Source organism: Scyliorhinus canicula, chromosome 5 (genome assembly GCF_902713615.1).
Source record: "Scyliorhinus canicula chromosome 5, sScyCan1.1, whole genome shotgun sequence".
Taxonomy (NCBI): domain Eukaryota; kingdom Metazoa; phylum Chordata; class Chondrichthyes; order Carcharhiniformes; family Scyliorhinidae; genus Scyliorhinus; species Scyliorhinus canicula.
In genome coordinates, this window is record NC_052150.1 from 169,141,452 (window position 1) to 169,163,025 (window position 21,574).

The 21,574-nt window shown below is 45.2% G+C and overlaps 1 protein-coding gene across 1 annotated transcript in view; it reads left to right on the forward strand.

Annotated features, from left to right (window-relative positions):
* Window positions 1-21,574, forward strand: part of mrc1a (mannose receptor, C type 1a) — a 213,876-nt gene that overhangs the window by 121,969 nt on the left and 70,333 nt on the right. The window contains exons 14-18 of the mRNA XM_038798045.1: window positions 2,187-2,271; window positions 8,206-8,350; window positions 14,292-14,333; window positions 17,521-17,678; window positions 17,784-17,848. Of these exons, the coding sequence (XP_038653973.1) occupies window positions 2,187-2,271; window positions 8,206-8,350; window positions 14,292-14,333; window positions 17,521-17,678; window positions 17,784-17,848 (495 nt within the window). The remainder of the gene's footprint in view (window positions 1-2,186; window positions 2,272-8,205; window positions 8,351-14,291; window positions 14,334-17,520; window positions 17,679-17,783; window positions 17,849-21,574) is intronic.

Genomic DNA, 21,574 nt, shown 5'->3' on the forward strand with positions numbered 1-21,574 from the left:
GGACCTTTTTTGAACTTGCTTATCCTGTAATTCCAAGTCTATCACTCCATCTTCTGCATCACAAGGTAATGTTCAACCTCCATTTACCTGATCTGAATCTGACCTATCTGATCTTACTCCTGGGATCCCATCCCCCTTCCATGTTAGTTTATGTATTCCCCAACAGCATTAGCAAAAGCTCCACCTTCAACTGCTTCATAAATGACCTTCACTCAAAATAAGGTGAGAAATAGGGATGTTCACTGATGATTGCACAGTGCTCAATACCATCTGCAACTCCTCAGACACTATGGCAGTGTGTGTCTGTGTCGGCAATACCTGGACAACATTCAGGCATAGAAAGATAAGTGACAAATAATATTCATGCCACACAATGCCAGGCCAAGACCATCTCCAACAAGGGAAGATCTAACAATTCTCCTGTGACATTCAATTGCATTACCATCGCTGAATCTCCCACCATCAACATCCTGGGTGTTACCATTGACCATAAACTGAACTGGTCTAGCCAATAAATACTATGGCTACAAGAGCAGGTCAGAGGCTGGGGACTCTGCAGTAAGTAATTCGGTGCCTGACTCCCCAAAGCTGTCCACCATCTATAAGCCAGAAGTCAGGGGCGTGATGGAATACTAGCCCCCTGCTTTGATGAGTGTAGTTCCAGCACTCAAGAAGCTTGATATCATCCAGCAAAAAAAATCCACTTCATTGGCACCCCATCCACCATCTTAAAAAGTCACTCCTTTCTCCAAAGATGCACAGTGGTATTTTACAAGTTGCACTACAGTTATTCACCAAAGCACCTTCCAAACACATGTCCTCCAGCACAAGGGTCGCAGATGCATGAGAATACCACCGCCTGCAACATCCTCTCCAAACCACACACCATGCTGACTCAAAACGTTATCGCCATTCCTTCACTGTTGGTGGGGCAAAAGCCTGGCACTTCCTCGCTAACAGCAGTGTGGGTGTACCTGCGCTACATGGACTCCAGCGCAGCCAGAAGGCCACTCGCAACCACCTTCTCAAGAGCAATAAGGAATGAGTAATAAATGCTGTCCTTACCAATGATGCTCAGATCCCATCAATACATTTTAAAAACGCAGACAGGGACTGTTCCAGGTTTCCCCTCTGAAATTCCATTCACCATACACCTCCCCACCCACCACTCCCCTCATTGTCACACTAAATGCAGGCCACTGTTATTTGGTTCTAGTCATAGAGACATAAGGTTTTATAGCACAGCCAAAAGCTCTTTGGCCCAATGTGTCTGCACCATCCATCAAGCACCTCTCTATCGAATCTGATTTTCCATCACTTGCTATGGCATTCCAGGTGCTCATTTAAATATTTCTTAAATGTTGTGAGGGTTCCCGCCTCTACCACCCTTTCAGACAGTGAGTTCCAGATTTCCACCACCCTCTGGGGCTAAAAAGGTTTTTCTCAAATTCCCTCTAAATCTCCTGCTCTTTACCTTAAATCTACGCCCTTGGTTATTGACCCTCTACGAAGGGGAAAAGTTCCTATTCACCCTGCGTATATCATTATTTTGTATACCTCAATCAGGTCCCCCTCTTAAGCTTCTCTTCTCTAATGAGAGCAGGAATGGTTGTGCTGGAGCTCAACATGACCCTTTTCTGGATTATCTTTTGTTAAAAATGACATTTGAATCAGAAAGAAGATTTAAAATGGGTTCAGTAGATAACTGAGGCAGAGAAGCCGGAGAGGATTGAATAAAATAATTTTAAAATTGAAGACGTTTTTAGCTGGTTGACTGGCAAAATCTTTTGGTTCATTTTAGATTGCACAAGATAGTGGAGAGATAGGCGTTAGGGAAGGTGAGGGGGTTGGGGTGAGGAAGTATGTTGGATGGAGTGGTGAGAAAGAGGTTGGTGGCAGTTGGGCCCTAATAGTTTGCACTTAAAAAGCAGTTTTATTGACTTTTGGGAACATAAATGATAAATACAGAAGAACAATGTAGATTTAGAAATAATGTGGGCAACATGTTTTTTCGAGCTCTGACCTCTCTACATTTGCCACCACACCCTTGATGAGGGTTGACCCTGAAAATTATCTCATGATTTTTTGGGGGTAAATGATACAGTTAACTTGTTCATCCAGTGTCAATTCAGCAGCCAAAGTTCAAATCAACTCCACTACTCAATCTCTCTTTTTATCATATATAGATCACTAATGGTTTTTTCCCCTGTGTGGATTGGGTTACATAAACCAGGACCAAATAGTGGATTTGTCTGGAGTGATGGCAGTCCAGTAAGTATTTTATCTTCTACTCAGTAAGCACATATAATTGGAAATAACTTACATTTGATTTTTTGAGGCAAATGTGTCCCCATTCTAAAATCACATAAGAATGTCCATTCAATTGTTGTGTATTCCAGTTATAACTCAGTAATTCAATATTTTGGAATGTGCTATCTTTCCATTTTTAGATGCTTAATATAGACAGTTAAGGATATAGTTAGTGACAAATATTTTGTCTCTATGTTTACGTAAAATGTACACAAGTGTTATTGAATATTCTAAAGTCTAAAGATGCTTTTGCACAACAAGCTAACAGCTGGGGGTAAGCATCAGTTGACTTTCCACCAATACTAAACATGTAGTGCCCAGGTTTCCTCATGTCCTGCTACAGTGACATAAGCACAGTGTAATGAGATGCCTACCCAGTCACTGGTTGTGCTTCTGACCCGTCCAACTTTCAGGCATTGGGGGTATGAGTTGCTAGCCATGTCATTGCAACATACCTGCGAGCTCCATCTCAAGTGGAGGGAGAAAGCTCATTGCAGTGAATCAGTCAATGCCGGCTGAAAACCTTTCAAATCCTTTTCTCGTCAGAAAATGTGGCCTCCAAATAGTGCACATTTGACCACTTTGTTACCAATCGTCCACAGTTACAGATAAACTGGCCCACAGGATTTTCAACCCTGGTAGGGGCAAGTACAGAGGTGAGTGCACGGGGACAACTTACACCACTGGTCAATCTGCCAGTTTGTTAGGACCATCCCACCCCTGGACCATTTTCCTATAGGAAAGTAGCCAATTGGCTTCAGAGTCTATTGAAGCCTATTGTCAGAGGCTATCTGGAATTTTTCCAGTCAGCCTTGAGAGTTCCAAGGCGCAGGGAACGAGACCAGCTGCCTGGAAGTGGCATCCCAATGACAGACTGGGTAGGCCACTGTTCCAGGTAGGCTTTCAGTCCTCTGGCCTCAGCTATGGCCACAGGACACCCTATTATGAGATTCCCCCTCTACAATTTTGGATAGGTTGCTGTGGCCAATATTAATTAGCAAGTTTTAAAAAGTTGTCGACGTCTTTTTTCTCCCTCGACTGAACTTTAGGCTTCATATCCTTCTGATATAGAAGGTTTGCTATTGCCCCTCCAGTTTTGAGATCCTGACTGCCATTCATAATTGGATGGTGATCCTTGTTTTCCTAACCATGATATTTCTTGCGTTTCCTCACTAGCAGCCTTGCATTGGAACAGAGGCATTTTAAGAGACTGATCACAGCTGTTTGCAGAAAATAGGCAGTGTAACTTTGCAGCCTGTAGTGTTAACATCTCCTGAATAAAGCTCCTTATGGCCTGCAGACTTAATTTAAAAACCACCACATAAAAACTGACCATAAGGCAGGCAAACAGCATTTGTATGCACCTAATAAAAGTTGAACAGCATTTGTAGGCACCTGTAAAGAAAAATAAAGAATTAAAATCATCGCTAAGCGAACGCTGCCAATGGAGGAGCCATTGTTTGGTTGCAGCCGCTGGAGGAACTGAAAACCCATTGAGGGATCCGAAGAAAACAACTCTGTAAAGAAGCTCACCACATTCTCTACCTGAAATGACCCGTAAAAGTGTTGGGTGCACTGTGAGTAGCAAATACCCTACAACAACAAATTCACAGCTGGGAGAGTTGTAAAACATGAAAGGAAAATGGGCTGAGCTCAGGTTTACCTTATTTTGGGGAGAAAGGAAGTAAGGGAGTGCAAGTTTGTGGCACATTGTGCAGATGGAGATTACAAGGGGATGAGAGAAGAACTAGCTAAGGTAGACTGGGAGCTAAGACTTTATGGTGGAACAGTTGAGGAACAGTGGAGAACCTTCCAAGTGATTTTTCACAGTGCTCAGCAAAGGTTTATACCAACAAAAAGGAAGGACGGAAGAAAGAGGGAAACTCGACCGTGGATATCTAAGGAAATAAGGGAGAGTATCAAATTGAAGGAAAAAGCATATAAAGTGGCAAAGATTGCTGGGAGATTAGAGGACTGGGAAATCTTTAGGGGGCAACAGAAAGCTACTAAAAAAGCTATAAAGAAGAGTAAGATAGAGTATGAGAGTAAACTTGCTCAGAATATAAAAACAGACAGTAAAAGTTTTTACAAATATATAAGACAAAAAAGAGTGGTTAAGGTAAATATTGGTCCTTTAGAGGATGAGAAGGGAGTTTTAATAATGGGAAATGAGGAAATGGCTGAGGAACTGAACAGGTTTTTTGGGTCGGTCTTCACAGTGGAAGACACAAATAACATGCCAGCGACTGATAGAAATGAGGCTATGACAGGTGAGGACCTTGAGAGGATTGTTATCACTAAGGTGGGAGTGATGGGCAAGCTAATGGGGCTAAAGGTAGACAAGTCTCCTGGCCCTGATGGAATGTATCCCAGAGTGCTAAAAGAGATGGCTAGGGAAATTGCAGATGCACTAGTGATAATTTACCGAAATTCACTAGACTCTGGGGTGGTCCCGGTGGATTGGAAATTAGCAAACGTGATGCCACTGTTTAAAAAAGGAGGTAGGCAGAAAGCAGGAAATTATAGGCCAGTGAGTTTAACTTCGGTAATAGGGAAGATGCTGGAATCTATCATCAAGGAAGAAATTGCGAGGCATCTGGATAGAAATTGTCCCATTGGGCAGACGCAGCATGGGTTCGTAAAAGGCAGGTCATGCCTAACTAATTTAGTGGAATTTTTTGAGGACATTACCAGTACAGTAGATAACGGGGAGCCGATGGATGTGGTATATCTGGATTTCCAGAAAGCCTTTGACAAGGTGCCACACAAAAGGTTGCTGCATAAGATAAAGATGCATGGCATTAAGGGTAAAGTAGTAGCATGGATAGAGGATTGGTTAATTAATAGAAAGCAAAGAGTTGGGATAAATGGGTGTTTCTCTGGTTGGCAATCAGTAGCTAGTGGTGTCCCTCAGGGATCCGTGTTGGGCCCACAATTGTTCACAATTTACATTGATGATTTGGAGTTGGGGACCAAGGGCAATGTGTCCAAGTTTGCAGATGACATTAAGATGAATGGTAAAGCGAAAAGTGCAGAGGATACTGGAAGTCTGCAGAGGGATTTGGATAGGTTAAGTGAATGGGCTCGGGTCTGGCAGATGGAATACAATGTTGACAAATGTGAGGTTATCCATTTTGGTAGGAATAACAGCAAACGGGATTATTATTTAAACGATAAAATATTAAAGCATTCCGCTGTTCAGAGAGACTTGGGTGTGCTAGTGCATGAGTCACAGAAGGTTGGTTTACAAGTGCAACAGGTGATTAAGAAGGCAAATGGAATTTTGTCCTTCATTGCTAGAGGGATGGAGTTTAAGACTAGGGAGGTTATGTTGCAATTGTATAAGGTGTTAGTGCGGCCACACCTGGAGTATTGTGTTCAGTTTTGGTCTCCTTACTTGAGAAAGGACGTACTGGCGCTGGAGGGTGTGCAGAGGAGATTCACTAGGTTAATCCCAGAGCTGAAGGGGTTGGATTATGAGGAGAGGTTGAGTAGACTGGGACTGTACTCGTTGGAATTTAGAAGGATGAGGGGGGATCTTATAGAAACATTTAAAATTATGAAGGGAATAGATAGGATAGATGCGGGCAGGTTGTTTCCACTGGCGGGTGACAGCAGAACTAGGGGGCATAGCCTCAAAATAAGGGGAAGTAGATTTAGGACTGAGTTTAGGAGGAACTTCTTCACCCAAAGGGTTGTGAATCTATGGAATTCCTTGCCCAGTGAAGCAGTTGAGGCTCCTTCATTACATGTTTTTAAGGTAAAGATAGATAGTTTTTTGAAGAATAAAGGGATTAAGGGTTATGGTGTTCGGGCCGGAAAGTGGAGCTGAGTCCACAAAAGATCAGCCATGATCTAATTGAATGGCGGAGCAGGATCGAGGGGCCAGATGGCCTACTCCTGCTCCTAGTTCTTATGTTCTTATGTTGGTCCTTCCATAGTGATAAATGGCGAGAGTTTTTGGCGACGTGGGACTTTTTGATGAGAATACAGAGCGATGGAGCTCATATGCAGCGAAATATGACTATTTTGTTCAAACGAACAAGATGTCAGCAGATATAAAAGTCCCAACTTTCATGGGTATAAAGTCGGCGGATGGGGGTGGGGGGGATATTTATTGAGGAGTCTGGTACAGCCAGAGAAGCCAGGCACAAAAAATTACAATTAAATAGTGGAAATATTGCAGGGCCACTATTCACCAAAAGCCTTAGTCATCACAGAAAGGTTTAGGTTTTATAAGCGCACCCATGAAGAAGATGAATCTTCATCTACGCCCTGTATCATTAACACTACACCCTGTATGCTTCATCCGATGCCGGTGCTTATGTAGTTACATTGTATATCTTGTGTTGCCCTATTATGTATTTTCTTTTATTCCCTTTTCTTCCCATGTACTTAATGATCTGTTGAGCTGCTCGCAGAAAAATACTTTTCACTGTACTTCGGTACACGTGACAATAAACAAATCCAATCCAATCTGAATCGATTGCACAGTTTTAGCTACCCTGAAAAGACTGGCTGGAAACTGCAAATTTGGGGATATGTTAAAGTGATAGCATTAGAAATAGATTAGTCTGTGGTTTAAGGAGTGAAGATATTCAAAAGCAGTTGTTAACCTAAAGCAACCTGACCTTAATGAACAGTTTGGAAGTTGCTGTATCCATGGAAGCTGCTGTATCCATTAGTAGTTAAAGAAGCTCAACAGTTGAGTTCAAGCACAAGAAATCACAAGTTGTTGGCCAAAACTTGAACACTGGCGCAGACTCACACTTGCCATAGGTGTGCACTCAGCAAAATAGATTGTTGCTCCAAAGACATCATGTACAGGAATTGTGGCAGAAAGGGCCACATTGAATGTTCTTGTTAGATTAAAAAACAACTTTCTGGCAAAAGTTGCAAAAGCCGAATAACTCAAATGGGAAACTGACTTAAGGAAAAAGCGTCCACGGAGTACAAAAAGGTCGTAAGGTGAAACTCGATTCACAGTTCGAAGATGAACAGTCATTAAAGGTACTGGCTATTGCTGGTGAAACAAACCATTACTGGGTCACTCCATTACTGGATGGTCAGTCGGTGACGATGGAGTAGCCATGTCATTGATACCAGAAACTGTTTATCAAGAAAAGCTCTTACATATTGTCCTGAAACCCTTGAAGATACTGTTAAAAACCTATACTGGAGAAGTGTTTCAGTTGAGGGGCCTCATTGATATGTCGGTGCAATTAAATGGACAGATGGCAGATTTTCTCTTGCACATAGTCAAAGGAAATTATCCAGCATTAATAGGAAGAATCTGGCTGGAAAAAATCAGATTAAATTGGGCCGAGGTAAACCTCATGACAGATTCTGAATCAGGTCTACCCAAAATCTTGAAGAAACATGACATTGTCTTCAACGGTGAGGTGGGATGCAAAGGGATATCTCAGTAAAGCTGAAGATCACAAAAGAAAGTCATTTGAGATACTTAAAGATAGGTCAGTGCCATACGCAATTAGACCCAAGGTAGAGGCAGAATTAAAACAGCTGGTCAAAACGAGAGTTCTTGAACCTGTTAATGTGAGTGATTGGGCCACACTGCATTGTGACAATTTTAAAGTCATTATTAATCCTGTACTGTGTGCAGAGTAGTACCCTCTGCCCTTGAGTGATGACTTATTTGCTGGGTTGGCTGGAGGCCAACATTTTAGTAAAATTGATCTTCGTAAAGTGCACCTTAAAATTAAGGTGGATCCAGATTCAAAACAGTGCTTGACGATTGTGACACACAAAGGGTTATTTCGATGTAAAATCACTTCTGGACCAGTATTGTTTCAACAAGATATGGACAAAACTTTGTTTGCAACCGCATCAAATAATTTGGAATTAAAACAGCAGCTATTTATGTCATTATTACAGGTAGGTTTTCTGAACTGGAATCCTGGAGAGCCCAACCAGCATCGCGGGATGGAGAACTGTGTTGAAGCAGTAACTGGTTCTGAAATGCGGTGGAATGACATACACTGTGAAACGACAAATAATTGGATTTGTAAAATTAAAAAAGGCAAGGATAAAATGTTTTCTCCGCTTTTCTCATGTCACATTGAATTATATTTGAAACTTGAATGAATTGTGTTTGACACTCGATTAGGACTGCCTGGTGTTGCAAATGCGATTCATCAAGGAGTTGCTGAATGCTGAAGCCTGAATCATACTGTGTATCGATGTCTACTACTTTAAATAAAACATGTATCACTTGTGGCCCAGGAGCACGCTTGCCACTGAATCATAAGATTCTGTGTTCACGTCACACGCCATGTGCTTGAGAACAAAATAAAGACTGACACTCCAGTGCAATATTGAGTGTTTGCCGTGCGCCTGGAGATGCTCTTCGTCTGATGAAACGTGAAACGAAGGCCGCATTTGCCTGCTCGGGTGAATATAAAAGATCTCATGGAACTATTAAAAAAACAGAGCAGATGAGTTATCCCCAGGGTCCTTGTCAAATTTATCCCTTAAATAGCATCACAAAAACAGCTTACCTGGACTTCAGGGGTTAAGTTATGTGGAGAGATTATACAAATTAGGCCTTTTTCTCTAGAATTTAGACGGTTAAGGGGAAATCTGATCGAAGTTTTCAAGATAATAACAGGAAAAGGCAGGGTAGATAAAGATAAATTGTTTCCACTGGTTGGAGATTCTAGAACTAGGGGGCATAGGGGCTGGTTCAGCACAGTGGGCTAAACAGCTGGCTTGTAGTGCAGAACAAGGCCAGCAGCGGGTTCAATTCCCGTACCGGTAACCCCGAACAGGCGCCGGAATGTGGCGACTAGGGGCTTTTCACAGTAACTTCATTGAAGCCTACTTGTGACAATAAGCAATTATTATTAGTCTAAAAACCAGGGCCAAACAATTCAAGAGTAATGTTTAAAGGCACTTCTATACACAAAGGGTGTAGAGGCTGGAACCCTCTTCCACAATTGGCAGCTGATGCTAGATTATTTATTCATTTTAAATCAGAGAATTTGGTTAAGTAAAGGTATTAAGGGATACGGGCCAAAGGTTGGTATACGGAGTTAGGCCACAGATCAGCCATGATCTCATTGAATGGTGGAGCAGGCATGAGGGGCTGAATGGTCCACTACTGTTCCTATGTTTTCACATTTCTGCATGTGGGAACATGCTGAATGCAAATAGGCTATTATGTTTCTGACATCACCCTGCAACTACGCAGCAAAATGTCTTTCATCAGCTGTAAAGTACTTTGTGATGACCGGTGGCAGTGAAAAAGACTAAAATGCAAGATTTTGTTCCTCTCTCCTGCTTGAATGGAGAAATAACACTATTTATGATAAGGTTAACAGCCGCATTAAAATATGAGAGAAATCTATCACACATTCTTTAAATCTCTTATAATGAAATCACTCTAAATACCTTTCAGGCTCACATGCTTGTGAAAAAGACAACAAAGAAAAACAGTCAGGGATGAGAGAAATCCATTTGGCTCATTTGTCGGGAGTATGAATGAGATGAATGGCACTTGCATGTCTGTCACTCATGGGTGAAGGAAATGTAATATTCAACAATTTTCCATAGGGCATGTGCATCTACAAAGGTTATACTTTCCAGATCTATTCAAAATAGGTATAATTTTCACAGTGGAGTTTCTTTTAGGCGCTGTGTCCTTCCTAAGGTCACTTGAAATAGCTTTGAAGTTGCCATAGTGACTGACATGGTGATGGTATTTGTGTTTTATACTGTATTAGCTCTCTAAATGTCATTGTTTGTCGTTGTGGTGTACAGCAAGCTTAGGACTAGTTATTACTAATGATTTGCTATGGTTACAGCAGCTACTTGCTGATGTCAAGTGCCAATAAGCAGCTATTTAAGGAGCTTTTCTAACTACCTTCTATATGCTGACGATTAAATATGCACACTGACCGTCAATATTTGCTGACTAAAAGTAGCATTCAGTAGATCTTTGCATCGTCAATGCCACTCCTACCTCAGTCTTGCTGCTGAATGTGAATCAGGCCAGTGTTTGGACGAATCTTTGCTGGAATGCTCAATTTTATTCAGCAGCCAAAACATTTTCAAGTAGCAGGAGGTTTTGATTTGACCTGGCAGTGGGGGAAGGGGTGAGGAGGAAATAGATGGCTTTTAAGCGAGGAGAGAAGAGGAAAATGAAGTACAAATGTATGGCAATGAAGAGAGGAGAATTGATGGCAGTGAAGATATTAAAAGCTCAGAGTGAGACTTTAGATGGAGAGGAAGCTTTAACTGATTAAAGTTAACTGATTTAATTGAACTAGGGAAGGAGAGAGTGCCAGCTGGGATTGGGAGAGGAAGGAGCCTCAGCTAGATCTGAATGGATTGGAAGAGGACAAGAAGCAGTAGAAGTGTGCCAAGCTGAACAAGGAAAAGCGGTTAAAGAGAAGGGTGGGTGGAGGGACCGAGAGAGAGAGAGAGAGAGAGAGAGTGAGAGAGAGGGAGACAGAGAATACCTGCTCAAACTTAGGTGGAGATGGTCAAGAATTCTGAGGGAGGGGGTGGGTGGGTGGCGGGACAGAGAATAGATTGTCAGTTTGAATTAGTTGGGAGAAGGAGCAGAGTTTGAGAATAATTGGCACGATTGGCAGAGTGAGGCAACTAATGATGAAATTTGTTGGGTAAGGTTTTACAATTCTTTGTACAAATTTACAAGTCAATGTCACATAATGGTGTTCTCCAACTTCCTCCTTATTGTTCTGTCCTACAACTGATGCTGCACATCTCCTGGATTCTCATTCTCAAGAAAAATCTATCTTTAAACAGATTTTGGACTTCACTCTTCACCTATCTTTGTACGCCAGCAGAAAGTTCAATGAGAACTGAAGGGTTGGGGTAGGGGGTTGGAAGGGCGGACTATCTGAGTGGAGATGTGAAAGGAGACATGACAATAGAAAAGAGTCTATTTCGTGCTGCCTCACGGCGCCAAGGACACAGGATCGATCCCGGTCCCGGGTCACTGTCCGTGTGGAGTTTGCACATTCTCCCCGTGGTTGTGTGGGTCTCGCTCCCACAACCCAAAGATGTGCAGGATAGGTGGATTGGCCACGTTAAATTGCCTCTTAATTGGAAGAAAAATAATTGGGTACTTTGAATTTATAATAAAAAAAGAAGTCTATTTCTTTTGATGCTTCATACCGATTCCACCCAATCCAAGTTATTATTATTTCATCATGGGACTGCTGATTTTGACTGTGGACTCCTTCCTATTATCATGATCTATTTCCTATTGCTCATTTACCGTCATGTTTCTATGTAACCTTTTTTTGTAACCCGACCTATGTAACTCAAGCTCTCTTCGAGTCCATTCGCATGTGCATTTTGCATGGATAGTTTAATCCACCTGGACCCAAGTCCAACAATCTATTTCTACTCTTGCTTTTTCTTTTTACCTTCCTTCCTCTTCATCCCTCCTTGACTCTCTTCTATTGCCTCCTTTCACTTCGCCACTCTCATGTACTCTTCCCTTCTAATTCCCTACCCCATGCCTTCTGTACTCCTTGACCTTCTTGTTCACTTGCCGCTGTCCCAGATTTAACTCCCTGTTAAATCAGCCTTTCAGTTCCCTTTGTACCTTTCTTGGTATTGTCCTATAGGGTAATTGATACCCTCGACAGAGGCTCATGATGAGCAACAATCTAAATTGCCCATCCATTCTCAGCAACGTTTTTGCCCACTGCAGCAGCTAGGGGTTAATCTTGCCACATAATAAAGTCTCTCCATCTGGCTACATATTCCACACTTGCCCTGCCAAGACCTACCTGGTGGCTGTGTGATACTTATCATCGACACACCTTGGTCTGACCCCCTCCTTCTCTGAAACTTTCTTCTCCTTTGTGCATCTCACTTTATTCCACCCTTCTCACCTCATTCTCAAAATCACTTTGATGTCTCACCACTGTCCTTGTTCTGCCTCTTCACTGGATGGTTTACCATCATCAGTGATTTCAATCTCCATCTCAACATGTTCATGGCCAACCCCTTGACCTTGCCACTCACGTGGTCTTGCTACATTATATCAATGATAGAAAAGGCCATTTCTGATCACTTCCTTATATAATTCTTCAACCACATCCCCTTTACCACATCTCAACCCTATCTCCTTTGGAACAAATCCATGGAACTACCTAGTCTTGAACCCTCCATTCATCACAACATTTCTGCGGCTACTGATTTGCTCTGTCACAACCTCCCATCCAACTCTGATACTCTAATCCCCAGTAAAACTATTAACCTTTCTTTCACTCTAGCTGTTTCCTCCGTACGGGCCTGATTTGCATTCCCTAGGTTCAAGAGATTCAAACTTGAAAGGATATGATGGACAACTGGTTTAGCTATCCACTACCTGCTCACTTTTCCAAGATCATCCTGAAAACCCTGGCTTCTTTTTCTGTACTTCAAATTATCTTCTTAAACCCCTCTTCCCTGTCTCCTACATCCTTATCTCCAACGACAAATGCAAGGAGCTTACTAACTTCTTGTCACTTCGAATGAGGTAACCTAATCAGTTACCATTGCTGCATCCATCCTTTCCACTAACCCCCTTGACCAAACTCTTCAATGTTCCCCCGTCTTAGCCCCGAAATTGCACGTTTCTTAGTTGCTTTCTGATCTTCCCTCATGAGCTCACATCAGACTCACCTGTAGTCCCTTAATCTAGTTCATACTAAACCACTGACCATCCAGCTTCTGATCCTGGCCTTCATATTAGCAGACATGGTAAATGGTCCTGTCTCTCCAGGTGGTGTCCCTCTCGCCTTCAAATCTGCTGTCATCACCCCGCTCCTCAAATAAATAACCCTTAAGCCCCGCTGTCTTGGATAACTACTGTTCTGTCTCCAACCTCCTTTTCTTCTCCAGGGTCCTTTTCATCCTTGTTTTCAAATCCCTCCATGAGTTAATTTGATTTGATTTATTATCACACGTACCGAAGTACAGTGAAAAGCCTTTTTCTGCGGCCGAGGGAACGTACACAGTATGTACATAGTAGACAAAAAGAATAATCAACAGAGAACATTGACAAATGGTATATCGACAAACAGTGATTGGTTACAGTGCGGAACAATGGGCCACACAAAGCAAATACATCAGCAAGAGCTGCATAGGGCGTCGTGAATAGTTTTCTTTCAGGTAACTGATCAGTCCGAGGGGGAGTCGTTGAGGAGTCTTGTAGCTGTGGGGAAGAAGCTGTTCCTATGTCTGGGAGTACGGGTCATCAGAGTTCTGTAGCTTCTGCCTGATGGAAGGTTCTGGAAGAAAGCAATGTCTGGGTGGGAGGGGTCTCTGATAATGCTGTCTGCCTTCCTGAGGAAGCGGGAGGTGTATACAGAATCAATGTGGGGGTGGCAAGCTTGTGTGATGCATTGGGCGGAGTTCATCACACTCTGCAGTTTCTTGCGATCTTGGACCGAGCAGGTGCCATACCAGGCTATGATGTCTTCCCCTTCCTTTCTCTGAAATATCTTCCAGCCTCACAAACCCCTTGAAATATTTGCACTCCACAAATGCTGGCATCTGGTACATCCCCAATTCTAATTGCTCCATCATTGGTGTGCCGCGCCTTCATTTGCCTCATCCCCAAGCTCTGGTATACCTTCCCTCCATCTCTATAACACACTCTCTCAGACATTTCTGAAGACCACGCTCTTTTGCTCAACTGCCTTGATCCATCTTGATGTGACTCAGTGTCACACTGTTTTCTCAGGCTCCTGTCAAGCATCCCGGGGAGACTTTAAAGGCGCCATATCAATATACGTTTTTGTTGTAATAATAGATCACACTGCCTGCTATCCGTGAATCTTCCAATTCACTGTAATTAACCACTAAGTCGAAAGTATGATAGACCCAGGAAATCTGAGAAACTAAAAATATTTCTGTTGCATTCCTGGAGAATTAAAAGTTCTATTAATTAATAATTCCAGTTACTGCCTGATAACAGTGCATTTTTGTTTCCATAGGAAAACCTGTAAAGCCTATACCCGTTGATACAAATTTGCAGCGTAAGTCAACATTTCTTAAAAGTTTCTTATTTTGTGCAAGATCATAATAAAACTATTTGTCAGCAACGGAAACAATATAGTCAGGACTGAGCTGAATATCACGGTGACGAGTATTTCTAGGACACAGCCAACTGAACAAAAATGTGCATTTCGAACCTCTTCTAGGATCCCTTTTGCCGTTTGTGGTTTACTCAGATTGGGAGACTTTCCACAAGTGCGGAAATCTGTACAAACATTTATGGTTGGTGCCTCAATCTCTGCTGCCTTAAACGGGGGAATTTCCCAATCTGCGAAACAACCTTAAACATTGCTTGCCCCAGCTATGATTTTCATTCTGAGGGGTGGAGGTGGGCTGAACTAGAAGTTGGGCACGCCGCCCCGAGAATGAGTGCAAAGGCTGCTGGGTGCATCGGGAGTCTAAGCGGAAAGCCAATCTCTGTCCTTTGTTGAATTAAATTTTTTAAATATTGAAACAGCAAACAACCCTCACCCCATATACTCCCCATGCCCCATCCATGCCAACCTATGCCACCTTATGCACTCTACCCCACCCCTCGAGGCCTCCTCATATCCTCATGCCAACACATGCCTCTCTACTTACTCCCAATGGATGTTCATACCCCTTATACACCCACATCATACAACTTTCTATAGTCCCTATTCTAACTTAGTGCCAATCAATTCCCCCATCCACAACCCTTTCCCTTACCCTATCCATGCCCTTATCCTATTCTTTGATAGTGTTAATAGCTTTGACAGCTTTAACAGTCCTTTGAAAGCTCCAACGAGTTTATACACTTTTTAAACACAATCTGGTTCATTTTAGCAATCCCAAAGGTGTCTTGTGTAACCCAAACATGTCCTGGCAGAGTACACAAAGCAGTACCTTACCTACATAGTGGTACATAGAACATACAGTGCAGAAGGAGGCCATTCAGCCCATCAAGTCTGCACCGACCCACTTAAGCCCTCACTTCCACCCTATCCCCGTAACCCAATAACCCCTCCTAACCTTTTTGGTCACTAAGGGCAATTTATCATGGCCAATCCACCTTACCTGCACGTCTTTGGACCGTGGGAGGAAACCGAGCACCCGGAGGAAACCCACGAAGACACGGAGAGAACGTGCAGACAGTGACCCAGTGGGGAATCGAACCGGGGACCCTGGCGCAGTGAAGCCACAGTGCTACCCACTTGTGCTACCTCTCCTGACTATTCAAACAAACCAAGTTCAGATGTACTCTTAGCTGGTCTAGCCTGCACACTCAAGGTTTCACACTCCTGGCCAATCAAAATCCAACTTCAGTGGGGCAACTTGTGATTTAAATGGCCAACTGCCTTCGTAAACTGCATATGTGACCCCTGATCCTACCCCCATGAAAATAGGAAATATTGGGCGCAATTGAACTAAAAAAGGTTTAAGTGCTGTTTCGGGTGTGTTTAGCGGGGTGTTTCTCAGTGGCTGCAGTCCCGAGAATAACCCCGCTCTTCAATGGCATTAAACATTACCTGATGATGTTGTTGCAGCTCAGCATTATAAAACTGTCGCTCACCTCAACTTTGTTCGTCAGCATTGGTGTATAATATAATTAGAATGATATAACCCTCCTGTTTTTTTGATACTGTCATCAACCATTCTTGATATCATTTGGCTAGATGTAACTTTGCAGTAGTGACATTGTGAACCACAAATCGTAATCTATCAACATATGGGGCTGGATTCTCCGGTCGCCCACGCTGTAATCGTGATTGGCCGGAGAATCAAAGTTCCCAACTGAGGGGGGGGGGTCGCTGCTTTCACGCTGCTCTGCCCCCTCCAAAGCGGCGTACTCGATGTCTCGACGGCCTCAGGACATTGCCTGATGGAGGGCCGATCCACGGGCAAGTGGGGTGACTTTATAAGGGGCTGGGGGCACTGTGGGGGGTGATCCAGGGCATGCTAGCTGGCCTAAGAGGGGTCACTATTGCGTAGGCCGGGTGCGCGAGCGGCCTCCGCCAGGTAGCACAGCCGTTGCAGGCCGCCGCCGTGCGCATGCGTGACCACGGACCCGGCAGTTCTCCGGGCCATATCGGCAGCTAGAGCCAGGTGCTCTATGCTGCCGGCATGCTAACCCCCAGCCAAGTGGAGGATCAGTGGCCATTTTATGTCACATTTTCTGGCGTAAAACGCCACCGTTCCCACGCTGGCGTGGGGACATAGCCTCAGAATCGGAGAATCCAGCCCATGGTGCCTCATCCACCTGCTTCCAATGGTAGATGATATAGACAGCACCAGCTCCAGCAACTGATCTTCGTCAGTCAACCTTATTGATTGGAATACATATCTGTAAAGAGGGAGGTTAAAAAAATATATTTTACATCTGTTCAACATAAAACTGTTGAAACAAGAGGGAGCTCAACCTTCTTTGAAAAGGTAGATGTTTGCAGACAAGGGCAGATGTCAAACTGTCACCCCATGTAGAATAAAAGCATAAGCTGACAATCTATTCAGAGCTATACAGTTCTGATATAACAGCTGGACTTTGTCACAAACATAAAGGTGAGATTAAAAGTGTACACCTTTATTCCAGGGTATATATAACATCCCTACCACCTGCACACACACTGTTAAACACAGACTTCACTGCCAGAGATACCCTGCTTCTCCACAGAATGTTGCAGTCCTTGCTGATTTGTAACATCCTGTGGAAAAGCAGGCTATCTCCGACAGTGAATTCTGGATTTCCATGCTGAAGCGGGCATGTACAGCAGTAATTATCATTTATTATGCTGTTAAACTCTCACTTGCTTCTGAATGCACTCTTCCTCGATCAGTTATCATGCTCGAAAAGGACTTGGGCAACTAGGGACATCAATTAGATTGGTCTATGGTTCGCAAAGTATTGCAGTGGTTTGCCTTTGCCTTCAACAGAACAGGAAATTCTCCCACTCTTTATCTCCTGCTATCAGGTGTACTGGAAGGATTTAATGGCTGATAATTAATCTGATTGTATTCTGTGGCCTCAAGGGACGTGGGACTTGAACCCAGAGCTTCGAGCTCAGGCAGAGGGATGCTACCACTGCACTATAAGATCTCCCCCAGAATGCAGGAGCCCTAATATTTCTGGCATTTAGTGCGACACTGGCAGGTTCATGGCATTTACTGTGGTTTCAATGTAAATTTTCATACTTATCTCATGTTGAGCAGAGAGTACAGAAGATGGCTGGATAGTATACGGTGGTTCTCAGTACTACATTAGTCAAGATACAATGTCATGGGATGATGCAAGGACATTCTGCAAAAAGGGATTTGGAGATTTTGTTGTAATTAACAGTGCTTCTGAAAGGCTGTTTTTGTGGAAAAAGGTAACGAAGATTTTCTTTTCGAAATACTTCTGTTTGACTTGGTGAATTGGTCAACTTTATATTTTTAATGCTGCACACCTTGAAATGCTGAAAATATCTTTGCAGATACCAAGAGGCACTCACGGTCAATATTTCATTGGTTTGCTTGTGGGTCTCGACAAAAGTTTCAAGTAAGTGAATATTCAGACAATATTTTCTGTTTTTAACCTTGCATTTCATTTTATTGATCTGGAGCTATTAGGCAACTCATCAATACATTCTCGAGGACAACTAGGGATGGGCAATAAATGTTGGTCCAGCCAGCGATGCTCACATTAAACTCACATGAATTCTCTACTTTCCAGGGGATTAGGTTGATGGCGGAGTGGTCCCCGCAGCTCCAGTTGGCGGCGAGTTCGCGCATGCGCGGATCGGGCGGCATATTTCTGCGCATGCGCAGAACCGGCGGTGTATTTCCACGCCTGAGTGGGGGGATTCCCTTCTCCACGTTGGCCACTCAGCCCATCAGAGCCTAAAGAATCACCGGGGGGCTGCTGTCAACGGAGAATCTCCGGGGAGGCGCGGTTCCCGCCCCACCGCCCCAGCGCCGGCCTCCCTATTCTCTGGCGCGTTTTTTGGGCGCTGGCGGGATTGTCGCCATGCCGGTCAATAGCAGTTGACAGCGGCCCCCCTGGCGATTCTCCGGGCCCCGATGGCCGATGAGTTTTGCCCAGTACCGCTGGCGTGAATTACTCACCTCACACACCTCACCTGGCAGGTAAGTGTGTGGGGGCCGACCTGGGGGGAGGGGGGGATCTGACCCGGGGGGGCCCCCATGGTGGCATCTGACCCGGGGAGGTCCCACGGTGGCCTGGTCCACGATCGGGTCATACCAATTGGCGGGCGGGCTGGTTCTCTGGGGGCCTTCTTTCCTCTGCATAGGGCCCCTGTAGGGCTCCGCCATGTTTCCCGGGGTCCGGCGTGGGGAAGGGAACCCCCGCGCATGTGCAGAAATACGCCTCCCATTCCATTCCCCTTTGGCGCTAGCTGGAGCTGCGGGAACCACTCCAGCGTCAACCGAGTCCTCTAGAAAGTGTGAATTCCTCACTTTCAGGGGCCATTGACGCTGGAGTGGTTCCCGCTGGTTTTCACGCCGGAGTGGGGACATAGCTCCATTATTGGAGAATCCCACCCGTTATGACTGGCAGCATCTGTGGAGAGTTAACACGCACGATTTAATGGTAAAATGTCTGTGTGTCATTTTGGGTGCAATTGGTAGGGTGTTTCCGATGGCCACATTGGCAAGTTTGCAGCCCGTATTTAATGGCACTAAGTGCTGGAAATTAACCCACACGAGCTTCTCGCCATTACTGGCTGTCTCGCCGTCTGATTCGTTAACTTGCACCCCAGCGTCTCGCTGCTTTAAACCCTCCCTCGCCACTCACCCCAGTCAATACATGAGCAATGGCAGTGCGCAGACTTGCTCTTCACTTTCCTGGCCAGGCTTCTTGATGCTGTGAATGCGACACGGGCAATCATTTTCCCTGAGGGAGTTGGAGGACCAGCAGCAGGATCAGCAATGCCGCCTGGGAGGCAGTGGCAGTGGCTGTCGGTGCGCGCAGCATGACCAGGAGTACAGCCATCCAATGTAGGAAGAAGACTAATGACCTCTACCAAACCGCAAGGGTAAGGTACCACCTCTCTCCTGGCATCAGTTCTGCCTGTCAGCCTTTATAATAATCTTTATTGTCACAGGTAGGCTTACACTAATACCGCCCTGTTTGGGTACACAGAGGGAGAATTCAGAATGTCCAAATTACCTAACAGCACGTCTTTCAGGACTTATGGAAGGAAACCGGAGCACCCGGAGGAAACCCACGCAGACACGGGGAGAACATGCAGACTCCGCACAGATAGTGACCCAAACCGGGAATTTAACCTTGAACCCTGGCGCTGTGAAGCAACAGTGCTAACCACTTCCCAAACCCCTCTCACAAATCACTAGCTGACACTTCTCACCCTCCCCACATCCAATCTTCATGCTTGCTCCTCAGAACACGCTGGCACCCACCAGAACAACCCCTTCATGTCCAATTGCGATGCCCAAATATGCCACCTCCATAGACTGCCCTGATGCATCAAGTATGCAGCTCAGAAACCGTTCTCTTTCTCCCCGCAGAAGATAGCCCATAATATGTGGGAAAAGGCCAATAAAGGGGAAAGAGTACCAGAGACCCGTGTCCTCACCCCCTATGAGGAAAGGGCCCTGGAGATTGCGAGGTTGACCAAGGAGTGAGCAGTCACCAACAATGAAGTAGGCATGCGCCGCATAGATGAGGATTCACTGCCCCTTCATCCAGATGATCTACCTCAAGTGAGTTGTTCATGTCAAACAAAATGATCCTTCCCTCTCACTGACCACATGTCCATTCTCTTCCAGGATCTCCGTCTGATGGGGCCGGGCCATAGAACATAGAACAGTACAGCACAGAACAGGCCCTTCGGCCCTCAATGTTGTGCCAAGCCATGATCACCCTACTCAAACCCACGTATCCACCCTATACCCGTAACCCAACAACACCCCCCCCCTTAACCTTACTTTTATTAGGACACTACGGGCAATTTAGCATGGCCAATCCACCTAACCCGCACATCTTTGGACTGTGGGAGGAAACCGGAGCACCCGGAGGAAACCCACGCACACAGGGGGAGGACGTGCAGACTCCACACAGACAGTGACCCAGCCGGGAATCGAACCTGGGACCCTGGAGCTGTGAAGCATTTATGCTAACCACCATGCTACCCTGCTGCCCCATCCGGAGCTGTCCCCACCCATCACCCAAGAGAACCTTTCGGAGGAGAGCTCTGAGGATACCACCGTCGAGGTGTCACAGCTGTCATCTCCACCTTCAACCAGCGCAGAGACACACACCTCGGTGGGCGTCATTAGTGGACAAGCTTCTGGGGCACAATCGGGTGAGCACTACACAGTCGCTGATTCACATTAGGTGGAAGCGGGAGCATCCAAGGAAGACAGCAGCCGGAGATCTGCTGGATCCTCGGACTCGGCAAGGATATCGTGGAGCTGATGCAAATGCTCGGATAAGGCCGTGAGAGTCAGGAGGTTATACCAGCAAGTGCGCAGCCGATTGGAAAGGCCATGGATGCAAGAGATGATGCCGACAATGCGTGGCACCGAACCAACATTGCTACGGTGGTGGGCGCAGTGGAAATCCTGGAGCACGAGTCTGCGTCTTGAGCGGTGGTGTCCAAGGTATGGCCTAGTCTATGATGACCATGGCGGAGGGCTTCAACATCATGCCCCAGTCACTAAGGAGCATATCCCTAACCCAGGTGGATATTGCCGAGGCACAGCAGCGCATTTCCCAGTCGATGAGGGATGTTTCCCATACGCATGACAACATTGCGGAGGCACTGCAGAGCGTGGCCCAGTTACTGAGAAACATCTCCGAAGGCAGCGACACCATGGTGAAGACAATGGGAAGGTGCTAGACTGGCAGAGCCAGTTGACGCAGAGGCCTCTGGAGCTCACTCCAGCTGTCCCTCCACCCTATGGAGGCACCCAGAGTGTTATGGGCACCATCAAGGAGGACGAAGCACTGAAGGCCAACCCGGGCCTACCACCAAGGAGACAACAGCAGTCTCTGGTTCTCTGAATCCCCTCCTCCTTACACCGGCTCTTGTCAATGGAAGCGAGCTGAACAGGTGGCACAGTGATGCCAGAGACACTGGTAAGTCAGCCGGAGCCCTCCGGTTCCAGACCCTCCAGAGGACGTCCACCAAGGGCATCAAGGCCACAGAGTATGGAAAGCAGCAGGTTGCCTCCACCTCTGATGTGCGTCCTGGGGACAAACATAGACATCGTAGTAGACCAGTTAAGATCAAGAAGAAAGATG